Source organism: Seriola dumerili, unplaced genomic scaffold (assembly GCF_002260705.1).
Source record: "Seriola dumerili isolate Sdu_G_001 unplaced genomic scaffold, Sdu_1.0 BDQW01001040.1, whole genome shotgun sequence".
NCBI lineage: Eukaryota > Metazoa > Chordata > Actinopteri > Carangiformes > Carangidae > Seriola > Seriola dumerili.
Genome location: NW_019175295.1, coordinates 260313 through 279518, shown reverse-complemented (window position 1 = coordinate 279518; position 19206 = coordinate 260313). Strand labels below are relative to the sequence as shown.

The window sequence follows — 19206 nt, the reverse complement described above, 5'->3', positions numbered from 1 at the left end:
CTCTGTGAGACTCTGAGAGACTCTGAGACTTCTGTGAGGACTCTGAGAGGACTCTGAGACACTGTGAGACTCTGGAGAGATGCTGAGGGACTCTGTGAGAACTTCCAAAAAGAGACTCATGAGAGTCTGTGAGACTCTGAGACTCTGTAAGACTCTGGAAGTCTTGTGAGACTCTTGAGACTCTGTAAGACTCTGAGAGTCTGGTGAGACTATGTGAGACTTCTGAGACTCTGTGAGACTCTGAGAGACTCTGAAGACTCTGTGAGGGACTCGCTGAAACTCTGAGAGGACTCGAGGACTCTTGAGACTCTCTGAGACTCTGAAGAGACTTTGACACTCTGTGAGGACTTCTTGAGACTCTATGAGACTCTGAGAAGACTTGAGACTTCTGTGAGACTCCCAGAGGACTCTGAGACTATGTGAGACTCTCAGATCTGTGAGACTCTGTGAAACTCTGAGAGACTCGAGACTTCTGAGACTCTGTGAGACTCGTAGAGACTCTGAGACTATGTGAGACTCGAGAGCTGTGAGACTCTGTGAGACTCTGAGTACTTCTGTGAGACTCTGGAGACTCTGAGAGTCTGTTTGAGGACTTCTGTGAGACTCTTGAGACTTTGGAGACTTGAGGACTTGTTGGAGACTCTGTGAGACTCTTGAGGACTCTGAGAGACTCTGTGCAGACTCTGTGAGACTATGTGAGGCTCTGAGAGATCTTGAGACTCTGACGAGACTCTTGAGAGACTCTGAGAGACTTGTGAGACTCTGTGAGGACTATGTGAGACTCGAGTCTAGAGACTCTAAGACGTGAGACCTCTTGAGACGAGAGACTCTGAGGTCGAGGGACTCTGTGAGACTCTGAGAGACTCTGAGAGACTCTGGGCCTGGAGACTCTTGGCCTGAGACGTGACTCTTGGACCTGGAGACTCTGAGAGACTCTTGAGACTTCTGAAGACTCTTGAGAGACTCTGTGAGACTCTGTGAGACTCTGTGAGACTCTGTGTGACTCTGTGAGACTCGAGACTCTGTGAGACTCTGAGACTCTGAGAGACTCTGTGAGACTCTGTGAAGACTATTGTGAGACTCTGAGAGACTCTTGCAGACTCTTGTGGAGACTCTGAGACCTGAGACTCTGTGAGACCTGAGACTCTGTTGACTCTGATAGGACTCTGTGAGACTCTGTGAGACTTGAGAGACTCTGAGGGACACTGTGAAGACTCTGAGAGACTCTGAGACACTGTTTGAGACTCTGTGAGACTCTGAGACTCTGAGACTCTGATGAGACTCTGAACTCTGTGACTCTGAGAGACTCTGTGAGACTCTGTGAGACTCTGAAACTTGAGAACTGTAGACTCTGAGAGACTCTGAGACCACTGTGAGACTCTGTGAGACTCTTGAGGACTTCTGTGAGACTTCTGTGAGACTCTGAGAGACTCTTGAGACACTCTGAGACTCTGTAACTTCTGTGAAGACCTCCGAAGACTTGAGAGTCTGTTGAGACTCTGTGAGAACTATGTGAGACTCTGAGATCTGGGTAAGACTCTGGAGTTCTGTGAGACTCTGTGAGACTATGTGAGACTCTAGAGACTCTGTAAGAACTCTTGTAGACTCTAAGACTCTGCAGACTCATGTGACGAGAACTCTGAGAGATCTTGACGAGTCTGTGAGACTTCTGTGAGACTCTGAGACTTGACTCTTGAGACTCTGGAGTCGTGAAGGAGTTTCCATGGTAAATGAAATGTGTTTACTGGAGTTGCTGTATGACAGTGATCATGTTGATTCATGTGATATGTGATCCCTGACCTAAGATGTCATTCAGGTGCCTTGATGTTATGTCTCTCTCTGTGCTTCATGATCTCATGAATGACGTTTGGTCCTCATCTGCTCTTTACAGGGTAAAACCGGGTCCCAGTAACAGGCCCAGGAGCGCCTTGTCCTCCTCCCCAGACTGCGCCTTCCTCCAGGTGGGCCAGGTACTCCTCCATCGGCTCGTCCTGGTTCACACGCAACTGAGGACACAGGTGAGAGTTAGACATGGTCTCCTACACAGACATTTTGATTAAACCTCGTACTTCTGATGCTGCACATTCTATTAGAAATACTGAACCAGGTACGAACCATGTCATAAATTCACAGTTCGTTCTCACCCGCACGAAAGCTGGCAGGAAACTCAGCCCCTCGCTGTTCACATGATGCGACCCCACCACCATCCTTGTTTTGAGCGTCCACTACTTCGATGACATCACCGGCCTGAAAGCCGAGCTCCTGGTCGTCCATAGGTGGACATTGGTCCCAGCGCCTCGGCGTTACACACGCATCCCCATTCACTCGATCAGCTGCACAGGATGAGACACAGGAGGACACAGGTCATGAGTCTGTTGATTTGATCTAGACCTTGACACAAGGCTGAGCTGTTGATGTCATGACTGCAGAGGTACTGTTTAGTCACGCATTGGAAGGTCAAAAAGGTCAACTATCAGCCCACTTAAATTGGCTCCAGGATGAACTTCACTGTTGTAAACGACCTTTTAAGTTCAACCATTTCCCTTCTGATAAATTATGACCTCAACAGGTGAGACTGGAGGCTCAAGGGAGCTCTGACGTTCTCTCTTTTAGAGAGAGAGACAGAGAGAGAGACAGAGAGAGAGAGAGACAGAGAGAGAGAGAGACAGAGAGAGACAGAGAGAGACAGAGAGAGACAGAGAGGGAGAGGAGGGAGAGAGAGAGGGAGCTTCTGTTTGTTCTGAGACTCTCTGACTGCAGCAGTAACTCTGTGTGTGTGTGTGTGTGTGTGTGTGTGTGTGTGTGTGTGTGTGTGTGTGTGTGTGCGCAGGGTGAAGACGTCCTCAGCAGGAGCTCTGATCTCATCTTTTCAGGGGAGTTGACCAAACTGTCTCAGCCTCAGGCCAAAAGTCAACAGAGAATGTTTTTCCTCTTCGACCATCAGATGGTTTACTGCAAAAAGGTGCTTTTTATATTGTTTAATATTGTTTTATACTGTTTAACATCATGTTTAATACACACACTCATCAGTATAAAACAGTATAAAACAGTATAAAACATATACTGTTTTATACTGATGAGAAGAATCATGCGAACAGTAGCTGTACCTGGATGTTAGCTGATCACGCTGATGAAGCCTTCACAGATCAGAGCTTGTGGAATAGAAAAAGAAAAATCCTGCTTTTCTTTAGGAATACTAAACAATGAGGATTCAAGTGTGCTCTGTTTACCTGTTGCACAGGTGTGTTGGTGTCAGCAGTAGACATTACTTCCTGTAAGTGTTAATGAACCAAAATCATAAAAACATTTAAAACCTAGACCTGCAGGATGTCCTGTAACTGTCCTCAGGAGGGACGACGGCCGACGTGTCCAGAACAGATGATTAATTTATGTTTATATATGAGAAATAATGTGTTTTATATCAATCTAATAAGACAATATAACAACAGACATGAACCTTCAGAGGAGATCAGTCTGTGTTTAAACTGCTCGGTGTTACAAAGATCAAATTACAGATCCTTCACTTTGTTAACAAACTGTAGAAGAACCAGTATTTATCTTGAACTTGTTCTTCAGGTCAGAGCAGCAGAGGTCTCTGACTCGGACTCAGGGAAGAGGAGATGCTACTGATAACCATGGAGCCTCAGTAACAGTCATGACAACTACTAACTACACCTTATATAATAAACCAATCGGTCCTCTGAGCTGTCTGCTGATTAGAATACAGAGCATGTCTGTTAATCAGCAGCTAATCAGCAGCTGCTGCAACAGACGTTTCTTAGAAAATGATAAATACATTCAATTTTTAATTATGAATCCAACAAGAGAACAAACATCTTCCTGTTGTTCACACTGTGAGATCAAACCTTCATCAGTCAAACAGCTGGCTCCTCCTGGTTCAGCTCCTCCTGGATCAGGTCTTGTACTAAAAAGATTCTTGGTACTTGCAGGACCTGCTGCGCCGGGACATGCTGTACTACAAGGGTCGGGTGGACATGGACCACATGGAGGTGATGGACGTGGAGGACGGGAAGGAGAAGGACTTCAACATCAGCGTGAAGAACGCCCTGAAGCTGCGGTCGCTGGCCGGAGACGAGGTCCACCTCCTGTGTGCCAAGAAGCCGGAGCAGAAGCAGCGCTGGCTCCGAGCCTTCGCTGACGAGAGGAGGCAGGTCCAGCACGACCGCGAGACAGGTCAGACACACACGCACACGCACACACACACACACACACAGAAACACTGGACGGGACATGCAGCATGGGTGGGACTTGAACCCGGGCCGTTGCAGTCAGGACTAACCCTTAACGCTTTAAGGCTTAGTGTTTTCTCCGTCTGCTCTGCTGCTGCGTCTGACATTCACTACAGATCAAAGTGATCTGCTGTTCAGTGGCAGCGTCACTTATACCTGAAACATAAAATACAATAACATGATTACACACTATAATATGGCATATTGTGATATTTGAGCTGGACTGTATCAAGGTAGTACATGTTGGATTTGGCCCAGTAACAGGAAACAATAATAAATAATCTCTCAGATAAATATCCATTTACATGTGATTTCAGTTTAAGAAAAGAAACAGTGTGTCATCTGGAATCTGTCGCTTTATGTGTGCTGTTCTTTCAGTGGCCAAGTTCTCCATCATGTTTGTATTTATGAAGAAAGCTTCATATTAATCCTGTGTGTCCGTCTGTGTCCAGGCTTCTCTCTCACAGAGGTCCAGAAGAAACAGGCCATGCTGAATGCCTGCAAAAGCCATCCAGCTGGGAAACCTAAAGGTATGTGTAATATATACTGGAAGCACTGATCTATAACACTGTAATATTATATAATAATACTATACTAAACAAAACTCTTCATACCAACACTTCCTGTACAGATGTTTTCACATTAAAGGCATCCCAGCAGCTCAAAGGAAATACTCATCCCCTTTCCTGGTTTGCAGGCTTTTAATTTGAAACATTAGCAGGAAGTGTTGGTCACAGTGACATTAGCTTTGATGTGTGAATAATAATTGTGGTTAATGGAGAAAGTAAAGCTGAAACCTGAAGTGAAATGATGTCACAGTTTTTCTCTGTCTGTTCTGTAGATTGATGTAAAGGTTACTGAAGGTCAACTTTTAAATCTGCAGTCATGTTTCTTTGATTGTCAGTTTCTCTGTCGTCTGAAGATGAAACAGAACCAAACAGGAAAAGACAAAATCATGATGTGCAGCTGAATAATGAAGAGAAAACAAAAAGACAACTCTGATTGGTTCCTCAGTGGCACAGTCAGTACGTCACCTCCTCTGTCAGCATTTTTGAAACCCCAGATAACCCCAGATAACCCCTGTGTCCTGCTTTGGTAACAAAGCAGCCGTTTCTATTGGCGGCTCGCTACAGATGAACATATGTAAATGATCCGCCCCTTTTCTACAAGGCTTTTTTTAATCTCGGTTAAATGATGAGAATACAAAACACATACATTGAACTAATTATGAAAACAGTAATTATTTAGTTTTGTAAGAAGCCTCCCTGTTCCTGGATTAGATTCTCTTTTCATCCAGTGTATCTGATGCAGACTCAACATCAAGCTCCAGGCTGAAACCAGAAGCTGCAGTTCCTCTAATGGCCACTAGAGTCTGGCTCCAACAGTGAGTCAGTCCCCATAGACTCCCATGTTAAAATGTCCAACTTTACAGCAGAAATCAACATGTTTACAGCCTGGTACAGAAACTGTTTTGGTCTCTAGAGCTAATTTCCTCCTTCATAACTACTGTTTATATAACTCACCTGTTTACATTTTATTAAGGGCTAAAGTTACAGAGGATTGAGGGTGTGGCCTCTTTGAGTGACAGGTGGGTGAGCGTATGCACCGAAGTCTCAGCTCCACCCACGCCCCTCCTCTTTGACCATGTTTAGATTAGCTGGGAGTTAGGGGCAGAGTCAGACACTGCCAAGATGGCGACGGTGGAGCAGCTCACTCTGAGCTTCAGAAACCTGTGAAGTCACAGAGGCGACATCCATCTTTATTGACTGTAGAAATGATTATAATTAATTTGAGAGAGAAAACTGTCTTCATGTTTCTGAGCCCTGACTCTTCTGTTGAACTGATGTTAGTGCTGTGGGAAGATCACCTGTAACATCTCAGGTGACTCCTCCCCTGCTCGTTGTTTTCTTTCACCAACCTGGAACAGCAGCCGATGTTTATCAGTGCAGTTATTGTTTGAATTCCCTCTTTAATTTTAGTCAATCAATCAATGAGACTTTATTTGTACAATACTTTTCATACAAACAATGTAACACAGAGGGGTTTACAAAATAAAAGCAATAAAACACCCCCCCACACACACACACACACACACACACACACGCACAGATATCAGATACAGTATATAAGACAATAATAACAGGAAGTGATGAAACACTGAAGATAAGGCCGAGTGATAAAGATAAGATGATGAATACTAAAAGAGAGGAGATGAATTAAAGTAAAACCAGAAATAAACGTAGAGTATTAGAAGGAAAACAATCAGGAAATAATCGTAGAATAAAAGGACACGCCAGTCAAACAGCTGCAGATATATAAATAAAAGAAATGATGATAATGATAATATAATCTGCGTCACTATGAGAACCTCTGAGACCTGAGCACTCGATGAGTGTGAGCTCCTCTCAGCTGCTCTCAGATCAGTTCTGATGAAGGATGTTTTGTCTCCTCTTCAGCAGTGACCAGACCTTACTACGACTTCCTGCTGCGACAGAAGCACCCCTCCCTGCCCACTGCTTTGCCCCAGCAGCAGGTCTTCATGCTGGCTGAGCCCAAGCGCAAAACCTCCACCTTCTGGCACAACATCGGCAGACTGACTCCCTTCAAGAAGTGAGCACCAGGGAGGTGAAGAGAGGAGCTGTGGAGGAGGAGGAGGAGGAGCTCTCTGCTCGTGCCTGAACAGACCCTTTTTAATCCTTCCTCTCTTTCCTTTCATACTTGTAACTTTGCCCTAATTGATATACTGATTTATTGTATAGCTGAGGATGACGATGATGAGGAGGAGATTATTTTTTGAAAGCACTTTATAGGTTGGTTAACAATCAAACTTGAGAATGGTCTCCTGGAGACACTGAGTCAAACAGGGGGATTGGACTCTTGCTTAACATACTACTACTATACCTTCAATCAAGCCGACTGGTACTAATATAACTACTGTCCTGCTGTGAGGGGGCGGGGCTCCTGCTGTGCTGCCTCTGTGAAGACGTTGCTGCCTGTCGACAAAACTCTGTCGTTCATTTCCACTGTTCTTTCTTTCTGATTTGACAGATGCCAACTGTTCACAGTGCCAGATGATTTGTTTTGTATTTGTTTGTTCTTTGTCTGCTTCTGAAAAAAGGGAAAACTGAGGGGGGGGGGGTAAAGTTTCTTGTGCTTCTCTCTGTGCAAATATATGATTTAAGGTCATTTCAGCTGGTTTTAAGTGTTTTGTGATCTCCATCCACCAGAGCTGATTTCTGTGTTTCTCTGCTGATTTGTGATATTTGTGCAAACACCTGATAAGAGACATGAATGCAGCCCAAAGAAGACGCAGCTCATCAGAGAGAAGGAGCTCGTTTCTACAGCAGCAGCGAACACAACACTCTCCTCCGCTCCTCCTCCTACCTGATGAAAGTAAAACTACCCCGTCTTATTCTTTCTTTTTCATTCTTTTTTTTAAGTGCCATTTGAAGTGTGCCATGGATGACTTCCAGTGACATGCATGGATATGATGAAAAAATACTGTGAAGAATATTTTTTTTATCTCTGAAGAACCCATCTATATTTAACCAGATACAGGAACCGAAGTTTCATTGTGCTACCAGGCTGACAGCGTCTCTCACACACACACACACACACACACACACACACACACACACACACACACACACAGATGTTCTTTTATCTACCTGTACTCCTGCTCTGTGTCTCTGGTCTCGGTATCGTCTCCGATGGATGCGGGCGGGTGATGTTGCTCTGTCGGTGCATTCAGTGAAATGTACTCGTTCACCTTTATGTTCAAATGTTTTAGCTTCTGACCATATGGAATATTAAACATTCCTACGCTGACAAATGTGGCCGTCAGATGGGCTGATTATTTATTGCGCATTTCTTTAATTAAATAATAATAATTATAATAATAATGGTCTTCACTGGGGGGCACACATGATGTGACTCCTTCTCACTGTCACTGAATCACCTCGGGCTGTGGACGCTGTTTCTCACGGTCACATTTTATAATCATCACGAGGAATCTGCAGCTTCATGTTTTCTGTTTGTGACAGAACATCTTTAGCAGCCGCCATTGTTGTTAAAGAACAGTCGCTGCCCGCTGTCGTCTCGCCTAAGACACGCCCAGCTGCCAGTAGCTCCTCCCTCTTAGGGCACTGATTGGTCCTGGAGAGATGGATTCTCCAGCTGCGTCGCTTCGTTTGCTCATAAACCACAAAACCTGTTATTTACATATTTCCTGACATTTTCAAAAGCATGCAGCTCAAGTTCTTTCCAGACATATTCTCCATTGTTTTCTATGGGCTCTGGGTCTGCATCCATCCACAGTTCATCCACTTCAAGCACAAAGTAATTTGATAATAGTCACTGCATTACGTCAAACTCCTGACAGATGACTTTATCCCCCCCCCCCCCACTTCATGTCTGATACAACATCTTTAAATTCTGTCTTTCAGGTTGAGGACACACGGTGGTCATGGTTGATAAAAGGACAGTTGTTGATTTAAGGTCTCCACACACACCCATCCTCCACCTGAACCTTCACACCTGTACTTCCTGCCTTCCTACATAAAGACCACACCCCTTCCTGTATTGGCACAGAACATTGTTATTGGTTGTAAACCATCAGGTGCAGAATTGTCCATGTGCACATAATTGCTATGACACTGGGAATTATGTCCATATGAGCTGAGACACTGTCCAGTGCTGAGGATGGGCTTCAGTTGCATGTTCACTATTTGTTTGATCGAAATGATTTTTGACATTTTTACACTTTATTTTATTTGACTAAGGTTCTTGCACGGCTGCTTTTTGTCAAAATTAAACACTGATGAATACGGCATGTTTGGCTCTTTGTGTTCAAAAACCTTCAACTTAAAAGGTCTGTTCAGGAGCTTTCAACCACATCTTGCAGTCTTCCTCAACAGACAGGGTTTAGCTGTAACGGAGTGATATGACATGACCATGACAGAAGACTGAAAGCTACTGAAAAAGCTTCATTACTGCTCTGAACTTCTGACAGTGTTCAGTGCTTCAGAAAACGTCTGTTTTTAATTAGGTGCTAACAAGTTGTTGAGACGTGGTCTGAACTGAGAGGAGGAGGTTTAAGACTAAACACCAGATGAGACTCAGCAGCTGCAGTAAGCAGGGAGCTGCAGTCGTCCTGGAGGCAGGTGAGGAGGACCGGGGCCTCCTCCCTGGTGAGGGAGGGGTGAATCCTCCTGATCCTGTGAAGGGCGAGAGGCTTGACGAGGAGAAGCTGGGTGTGTGCTTCACAGCAGGGTTAGATGAAGCAGTGTGAGTGGAGGGAGAAGAGGGTCCATGATGGAGCCAGGTGGAGCTCCTGTTGTCAGGCTCAGACATCAGTCACCTGTCAGGTAAGATGCTAACAAAGAGAGCAGAGCATGATCTGCTGGTTCACTGTGTTTTTCACGTGTCCTTCCTTCAATCAATATCAATAATATCAATAACGTTCAATACAGCCACCAACCCCTGGGATCACAACTAACCACATCTAAGTTCATGGTAAAGTGGCTCTGGACTGAGGTGTTGGACAGATCCCCTCAGGGGGAGCACAACAGTTACTCAGGTTATAGTTTGAGTAACTGTAAATTAAAACAGTCATTAAAAATCCAAAAACAGGTAGAAATGTGATTTTCACAGCTCAATGTTTAAAATAATGAGAGTAAATATTCAGAGAAAAATACAAGAGCAGCAGAAATATTTTTTTTCTTGTTCTGTCAGTCACACTTTGATTTACTGTATAAAGAAAACAGACTAAATCCCCACAGACTGACTTCACCATCGTCTGTCTGGAGTCTGTCAGCTGCAGCACAGGAGCTGGAGGACAACAGGAGAATCAGCTGTTTGTTGTGACAGACGTTTCTTTGCTCGTGCTGTGGAGCCGACTCTTTAAACACCTGAGAAGTGGGCCGGTGGGATGAGGCTCGACAGCTCTTTGATATGACTGAGATCTGGTTTCATGTGCACGTGCTGCTCAATGATGGGCTGTGGACACACAGAACAACACGTTTATATCCCACAGGATATATCATTATAACACCTATTTATCATGTTTGTTTTTCTACTTACATCAGTCCAGTTTTAAATGTGGATGTGCTGGGAGGAGATCCAGAACAGAAACCTGCTTAATGCTGCAGTTTCCTGATTCAGGCAGAATAACTCATCAAAATTAAACTAGCATAATATTGGAAATAAAAGGAAAGCCACTCAGTCATGACTTTTTTATTTTTATTTTAAGTTTTAGAAATCCACATTCCAGCACCTTCTGCTTTTTCATGATAAATGCCAACAATTATTTGAGTGACATAATCACACATGTATTGGATGATTCTGCACCTCAGTTTTATTTCAGTACCAGAGCAGGAAGTAGTGAGTCCTCTATGGAGGGAGGAAGTAAAGGTGTAGGAAGTCACATGAACATGAAGCAGACTGGAGTTTGTCCTACAATTGATATTCTGATACTGTACAAATAGAAACCAGAGAAGCACACAATAAATATCACAGAGAAGGACACGTCACGTCACGTCTCTAATTTATGAGCAGTACTGCTCATAAATTAAGCAATAACCTCAAAAATATCTTCTAAGTCAATGTGTAAAAAAAAACAAAACAAATGAACAGAAAGGAAAATAATACGAAACAGGCAAGCATCTGGTGAAAGTATAATATATATTTTTTTAGAAAAAACAAACAGGTTGACAGGAAAACATAATAATTCTTTAATAATATTACATACATGAATGTCATATACATGTCAGTGGGGAACCCTCAGGGTCTTCTAGGACATCAGACAAGGCTGAACAACCATCATTTAAAATATTATATTGAATCACTTTAATAATTATTCTCTTTTGATTCCAATTTTAGTCTCATTTTCTATCAAGTTTGCTTCAGAAATGAAAAATTTACTGTTCTAAAACCATGAAAATAGAGTTAACCAATCAGATTTTCTTTTCTTTTTTTTGTCGTCTCTAGGCAGAATAAAGGTCGGCTGGCTCACTCATTGGTTAGAAGTTAATAGCCAGACAGAAGGCCTGAAGCCCCCACAGCTGGTGTGTCTGTTAAGAAAGTGGCAGGTGAATTAACCAATCACATATTGATTTATAGTGGGTGGGACCAAGAATCACTGCCCGAGGTCTTCCTGAGGGCTCGAGGCCTGAGATATTGCACGGGGTTTACCTTCCTGTGTCCAGGGGTTTAAGCTAGCAGATCAGGACTTCACAGTGACCTGAATCAAAGACTCTGCTTTGTGTAAAAATGGACGTCGACTCCGGGTCTGAAAAGTGAAGCCAATGCGGAAGTGCCTCAAACCTGCAGTCTACCTTCTGAGCACCAGGGGGCGACTCCACTGGTTGCTATTAGAAGTCAGATTATATTGAAGTCTATGGGAAAATGACCCTGCTCCCCACTTGGTTTATTACCTCAGTGGTTAGTTTCAGTTCTTCTTCAACAAAACACGACGTTCATTTTTCAAACGACGGTTCCTTTTAGAAGAAAATAGACGATAAAGCATGGCAAATGTTAGGGGCGTGGCTACCGTGTGTTTGACACCCGCTGGCCTGCCTACCAATCAGGATAGAGGACAGACGTGTGTCTTGTGTCTTCAGCTCATCGATAGTTAGCTCTGTTGTTTGTCTTGTTCAGTTCTGCTAAAGACTCAGTTTTCCCGGTGAGTACATTTTGTTTACGCCTGTTCTTCACGAGCTAAAATTAGCATCCCTTTTAATATCATTAATCACAGTCACGGTGAATTACGGATGCACCTTGCTAACCAAGCTAGCTGGCTAGTGCTGGTTAGCGTTAGCTGATAACTTGTCGTGATTGATATGCGCAGTCTCAGACGGAGGTGTTGCCGCGGGGTTTTTGGTGTAACAGCACCGCGCTGGACAGTGACAGGTAAAAGGTGACACGTGTGTGTTCTTTATAAGACGTCACAACAGGAGTAGAGATTTACAGGGAGTTCACCCGGGTGTCATGTCCGAGCTGTGGACACTGAAACCTGTCAGTCACTAAGATACAGGTAAATATACAAGTTCATAAATTACGTATTTTGTTGGTTTTTGAAAAGTGAGTAAAACTCCAGCAGAAAATAGGCATAAAAATGAACTTTTCTTTTAATGTTAATGCAAAGTTTCTTTTTATTTCATGAACATAAAAACTTAAAAAAAATTTATCAATGATCATTCAATGTACAAACTACAAAACTGTAAGTACTTAATAGAGTCATAGGAGTGTTGTGAAAAATGTAAAAGAATTAGAAAATAAATGTGGAAATATAAATAAAAGAATAAATAGGAAAATAAAAAATGTGGAAATATAAAGAGAAATTAATGAAATGCTAAAATAATACCTTTGCCCTTTACTTTTGTTTTTCCCCTATTGTGAATGTTCAGTCCACGCCTGTTTCCTGCCAGAGCTGGATTCATGTGCAGAAACTACTCTAAGGCCCGACCAAAGCCAGTTGACTATTATTTATATCCACTACCACTATTACCACTATATATAATACAATACCACTATTTATATCTCTCCTATGACTCTATGAACTCCAGTTTATCACAGGTTATAAACCCTTCAGCTCAGAGTCGTTCTGTTCTGATTTAATTTTCTCATGGATCTCTTCACCTTCAGACATTTCTAGACTCACATTTACATCCAGAGTTTATTTAGTTTATTTAGTGGAATATTTTCTTATTTTAACCTCATGTACTTGTTTTTAAAATGACTCTGTCTTATCCAGATGTTGTTTTTCAGACTTGAGATGAAGTCGCAGGAAACGTTTCCTTCTAATGACTCTGTCATGTAGATCACTGTTTGTGCATCAATACTTCATGTGGAGCGATGCCCCACCGCTCCTGGTCAGCTGTACCTTCCTGCAGCTTCCTTGGACATTACAAGATCTAATAAGTCAACTGAGATTTACTAATGAGTTAAAAACAAAAGTAGAAGGGTTCCCACACTTATGTGCATGCCACAATTACTGTTTAATTTCTTTCAAATTTTTAAGTTCATGAAGTAAAAGGAAATGGAGCATCAACATTTAAATAAAGATAAATTAAAAAAAAACATTTTTTGACACTTTTTGAATGGAACATTTTCCTTCTGGTGTCTGAACGTTGTTCTGCTAAGTGACTCTGCAGCAGAGAAAAGCTGATTAATATGTTCAGTGTCACATCATTAATATTATAAAAGCTTCACAACTATAATGAAAACGTGCTGATAGAAACACATGAAGCTGTCACCAGTGTATCTATTCTACAACACAGGAGCGTGTGTGTGTGTGTGTGTGTGTGTTTCTATGCACAGCCTGTTACTTCTGCCATCTGTGCATCTGGGTGTATTGAGCAGCATAAGACTGTCTGCTGATGTTCTGACCCTCCTCTGTCTCTGACTCATACATCTCCTCCTCTTCCTCTTCCTCTTCCTCCTCCTCTTCATCCTCTTCCTCCTCCTCCTCCTCCATGCCTCTCTGCCGTTGTAAGGTGCTGCGAGACTGTAAATGGAGTAAGGTGAGAACTGTCAGGTTCATGAATGACGGCTTTAACAAACATTTTTGCACAGTTGCTATGGTAACACAGGTGAGGGCTCACCCTCCTGGCCTTGTCTGGGAGCTGGCTGTGTGGCTGTCTGTTGGTAGGAGTCAGCGTTGACCTGAGGCTTTGGCCTTTGGGGGAGGCCACAGGGAGGCTCAGGTAGTGGCTCATGAGGGGAGAGGGGGGGCTGGTCAGAGAGGAATCCGGACGCCTGGCCAGGTGATCAGACATCCTGAACCGTCCACTGAACAGCTGGACACAGGGAGATGGAGACACTGTCAAGATTTTAAATCCTTTGAAAGGATCATTATCAGCTGATGACTGTTTTTACATTTCATTATATTTATTATAAACAGTTTATTGACAGTGTAAACATCCCAGTTAGTGAGAGTTGTTGATTCAGGAGTGACTGGCTGATGGTTGAGTTGACAGTGTGGTTTTCTATGATTTCTGCTGTTTAAGTTAAAGAAATAATTCTGTGTCAAAGTTCCTCCAGACGTGTTTTAAAAATCCTCTGCTCTGATTCAACATGTTTCACACATTAAACTGGGTCTGAAGCTCGTCTCCTCTCACTTCCTGGTTGATAAACCTGGATCCGGCCTTGAGCCCCGCCCACCACCTGCTGGCTCCAGGTGGACAGGTGAAAGAGCAGAGAGCATCAAGATGGTGAGAGGAGGAAACATCAGAGAGACTCAGCCACATGTTTGAGCCTCAGTCAGACCCAGACTCAGAGGAGGAGTCTGAGACCAGAACCAGAGACTAGCAGACGGGTCAGAACCGTTAGCACAGTTAGCATCTTTTATTTGTTTCTGTTGTTTGTTAGCTTGTAACTGGCAGTGTTAGCGGTTGTGCTAATGCTAACTCTCTCTCTCTGTACTGACAAGGTTTCAGGTGTATTTAGCCCCGCCCCCCGTCCCCACAGGTTGACATGATTGGTTCCTCAGGTGTGTGACGTATGAAACCCTGAATCTGTGTTTATGAGACTGTGATTGTTTCACTGCAGGTCAAGGTGGAAACACTCAGTCATGGAGATGATGGTTATTTCATCATCATGGGTCTGTGTTGTATAAAAACATCATGTGGACGTTAACGAGCTGAAACTCTGGATTTTCATCAGATGGTTATAATAATAAGAATAAGACAGTAAATCTGTTTTCTATGTAACTGTTTGATTTAAGCTGTTTCAGTATCGGAGGCTGATTACTGTTTCATGAGGCATGGAAACATTTCTTCTGATCAGTCTCCACATTTTGGGCAGAGACTGACGTGGAAAATAAAGGCACAGTAGAGAAAAGTGTTGGCTGTGTGACCATCGAGCCCATAAATCTAATGCTCCTTTCCTCCCTCCCTCTCTGTCCAGGTGCTGTGGCTTCTTCTTCTGCTGTCTCTCTGCTGCGAGCTCTTCTACAGGTGAGATGCAGACCTCTGTCTGTCTGACACAGCTGGCAGCTGTCCCACAGCCACAGTGTGCTGCAGTGGGTTTATCTCCACAGTTACATCAGTAAACACACGTCGTATCATTAGCATGAAATACCTCCAGATCCTTTTCGATGTTCATGGCCTCCAGGTTGTGGTGTGTGTGTGTGTAGACCTCCAGAGCTTTAGCATGGAAGAGCATCTCCACTGTGACGAAGTCTGTGAAAATCCTCTGACAGAAACACAGAGAAACATGATGCTTTACCTGCTGGAGGGGGTGTGTGTGTACAGTGTGTACAGTGTGTGTGTGTGTGTCTGACTTTGATATCCTCCAGTTTCTGTCTCTGGAAGTCAGTGATGGTCTCCTCCAGCTGTCTGACGCAGCGCTGGGCGTTGTTTGAAGCCTTCTGAGCGTTGACCTCCGCCTGTCAATTAACAGACTCAGTAACGAAGCTCCAGCTCACTGTGTGTGTGTGTGAAGGGTTGATCACATGATGATGATGTTCATGAGATAATCAGAGAATCATTTACGTTACCTGAGACTGAAAGTTCTTGTCAGGAAAATGTCATTCTGCATAAATGGTAAATTAGTCACTTTATGAATATTAACATTAATCAGGTAATAGAGTATATAAGTATTTAAACCAAATACGTATATTAAAAACACATGTACACTTATATAAAATGTAGTACAAATATCTATCTCACTGTTCTCACCTTCAGGAGGTGAACGCCACCTGATCTTCCTTCTTATGGCGCCATTATACCGATAAGTCCACATGAATATGTAGATACTAATATTAACGTTTTCAAAATCAGAGGGGAAAGCTCAGTCTGCAGGGAAATAATCAAACACCAGAAACAGTGTCAGGACAGTGGAACGAACTTTAGTTCATCATTTCTGTCAGACTCTGTGTCTTTGAAAGGTCGTGTTTGTCCTGACTGAGCTCTGATTGGTTCACTGAGCTCTGATCAGTCACAGTCAGGAGTCAGCTGAGTGAGTGAAGGATACGATGCTCTGTCGATCCGCTGGGTTCCTCAGTCTGATCTTCTCCAGCGTCTGCAGCTCCTTCAGCTCTCTGCTCAGATCACTGCTGAACTTCTTCACGTCGGCCTGAGAGGGGACACGCTGTCAGCTTAGACAGTACAGAACAACAACAATACAACAAACAAAACAACAACAACAGAAGAACAACAACAACAAACAGAACAACAGAACAAAAACAAACAAAACAGGAACAAGAACAACAGAACAGAACAGCAGCCGGTCAGAGGTCAGAGGTCACTGTCCTCAGGGGACTACAGCAGCACTAAAAAGACCAAAAACAGCGGGTGATTTGACGAGTGGGCTGACCTCAGAGTGTCAGCATCGTAGTGTCTGTAACACCTGCTGTACATGAGTGATCTTTTGGTTTCTTTGGAGACGGACGTTGGCTCTTTAGGTTTGTACTGTACTGAATGGGACATGAACCATCTGAAACACTGGGCTCAAGTCTAAAGTTTGAAATGAGATGTTTTGTCCAAGATTGAGAACTTTTCTTTAATCAAGCCCAAAGACTAAAACCTGAAATAAAATGTTTTTGTGTTGAAACCTCAGAGGTTAAAATCAGTCATACTGCAGGTCTGTGACGGACATGTTTCTTGTATGTAGCTGAACAAAACCTCAAATAAGGTAAAACTTCACATTAATACAATTGTTTGAATTTTATGAGAAAAAGAAGCTTGGTGGATGAAGGTCGTCTTCTCTTTGTTATATTTAGACCAGTGTGGTGATCAGCTGACATCGGTATCACTGTCACACATCCTCATCAAACTCACCCTTTTGTTCTTGATGATGTCACCGTAGGCCTTCAGAGGAGCCACCACCCTCGTCTCCAGTCTCTCTACCTGCAACAACCAAGAGTTCGTCATGACAGAAACCACCTGATGAAGAGTCTGATGAACCACAGCACCACAGTCCCTGACCTGAGCCTGCCTGTAGTCCTGAACCATGGCAAGATCCTCTGCCAGGTTTTTGAGGCCGAGCTGGACCTCTCGGTCCTCTGTGCCGGACAGGTCAAAGAGCTGAGCCACCAGCAGGTCGGCCTTGTCTCTCAGCTTGGCCGTCTTCCTGGTGTAGGAGCCCAGCAGGTGGCAGACCTCGCCCAGGTACTTCTCAGCATGTTTGACTGTCTGCTCCATGCTCTTCACCTGCACATCCCTGCCACAGCAAGTCAACAGAGAACAATGGCAGTGGGACGTGTTGTGTTGGTGGGTTAGCGTTAGCATTAGCCAGGTGTGAGTGTCCTCCAGGTGAAACAGCCTCCATGTTGTCTTGTCTCTGGATAACGACTTACCTGGAGAAGAGGCTGTTCATGTTCGTCCTCTCTGCTGCTCCTCTGCTCTGTTGTTTGCTTCGGCTCCTTCTCACCTGCACCAGGTAACACAAGATAGTTGCCAGGGAAACACCAACAACAGATGGAGTCTAATAGCTGCGGTGGAGGTGTAGGTGACGCCCTGTGCCACAAGAGGGCAGCAGAGTATTGTTATGGCTGACCACCGAGGAGACGCATGTTCACAGGTGACAACACGCTCGGGGTTCGTCTTTATTAGTCTGTAAGTGTCTTTTTACACAGACACCACTGGGCCATCAACACACACCTCCCTCTCTGATTCACCTTCTTTAACACAGTTTAACTTCATCTCTCATTTAGAAACATGAACTCATGGAACTCAAGGACAAAGTAAATGCAGATTGATAAAATGTAAGAACAACAGCTCTGCACAAAATGTCTTAAAGTTATAGATGAAGCAGCTTGAGGCTGGTTCCTTCAACGTGCTTTAAAAACAAATATTTTAAATGTGTGTTTGCATTACGTTCAATTTAAGTCCTAGTGATTCTATCATTTATTTAATCTTGAGCATCACTAACATGTTCTGTCACTTCTGTCCCCACCTGTTCACCGGTTCCTGTCTCTGTAGTCACCTGACCACCCACCTGACCCCTGACCTGCCTCCCCCAGTTTCAACCCCTGCCTGCCTTTTTTGTTGTTTGATGATTGAAGCTGAAAGTGTTTGACTGTGAGTCTGAACCAGATCAGACCTCAGTCCGGTGAATCTGGTTCTGATGATCTGCTGCTCGTAGAAAGATGCATTTTAAATGATAACTGACAATGTGCATAATTCATTTACTTTAACAGAGAAAACACAACTTCTAATGTTGCCAAAGTTTTTATTGTATTTGTTGATCAAACCCAGAGTTAAATGAATCTAAATACATGTGTGTCCATTCTCCCCTGACCTCTGACCTCTGACCAACACAGCTGTTGCTCACTGGATGCTTTTGTTGTTGGAGTAAAAACTCTAGAGACTGTTGTGAGTGAAAGTCATGAAGCTCAGAGTCACTGAGGTCACATGTTGTCCTCATGAACTGGAGCTCCTCACCTGGACCTGCCGCTGACACACGATTGGCCGATAACTGCACGAATAAGCAGGGGCTCAGGTGTTCCTAATAAAGTGCTCGGTGAGTATTCTTCTTCCCTCAGTGCATCAGTGTTGTCATCCACACGGCAATACCTCCCCCTGCTGGCGGTTCTCTGGTACTACAAACTAGAATAGATGTAACAGTGATCAGGATGAATGACTCACTGCTTCATACATACATTCATTGTGTAATATTTATAGTGTATATAGTCTATATATGTGTGTGTCTGCTATCAGCTGAGACGGTGTGCTCTGGGAACAACTGAATAATTCTCTAACAGATGAAGAATAAACTTGTAAACTTGTAAACCGAGTCTCTGGGTCGCTGACAGAAACATTTATGATGAAACATATTGACTGGTTCAGTCTGAGCTACAGAAATAAAATTAAACTAAAGGTCATTTATAGTCTCACTGGGGATAAACTGGCTGAATAAAGTGAAAAATGACAGACACTATTTCTAGTGAAACGATGATCATGTTTGGAAGAGAAGAAGAATCCTAATGTAAGGTAAAGTGTGTTTCACAGTAAAG

At 43.5% G+C, this 19206-nt stretch overlaps 2 protein-coding genes across 2 annotated transcripts in view; one reads left to right on the top strand and one right to left on the bottom strand.

Annotated features, from left to right (window-relative positions):
• arhgef4 (Rho guanine nucleotide exchange factor 4) overlaps nucleotides 1-8644 on the top strand; it is an 81760-nt gene extending 73116 nt beyond the window's left edge. The window contains exons 8-11 of the mRNA XM_022766769.1: nucleotides 2831-2962; nucleotides 3951-4194; nucleotides 4703-4780; nucleotides 6707-8644. Of these exons, the coding sequence (XP_022622490.1) occupies nucleotides 2831-2962; nucleotides 3951-4194; nucleotides 4703-4780; nucleotides 6707-6864 (612 nt within the window). The 3' untranslated portion in view covers nucleotides 6865-8644. The remainder of the gene's footprint in view (nucleotides 1-2830; nucleotides 2963-3950; nucleotides 4195-4702; nucleotides 4781-6706) is intronic.
• A 1507-nt stretch (nucleotides 8645-10151) lies between these two features.
• LOC111237628 (protein FAM92B-like) lies at nucleotides 10152-17567 on the bottom strand. The gene is given in 8 exon segments (XM_022766786.1): nucleotides 10152-10247; nucleotides 13853-14047; nucleotides 15330-15443; nucleotides 15532-15651; nucleotides 16224-16325; nucleotides 17030-17098; nucleotides 17177-17411; nucleotides 17548-17567. Coding segments are annotated over 8 exon segments (951 nt in total).
• Between the last annotated feature and the right edge of the window lie 1639 nt (nucleotides 17568-19206).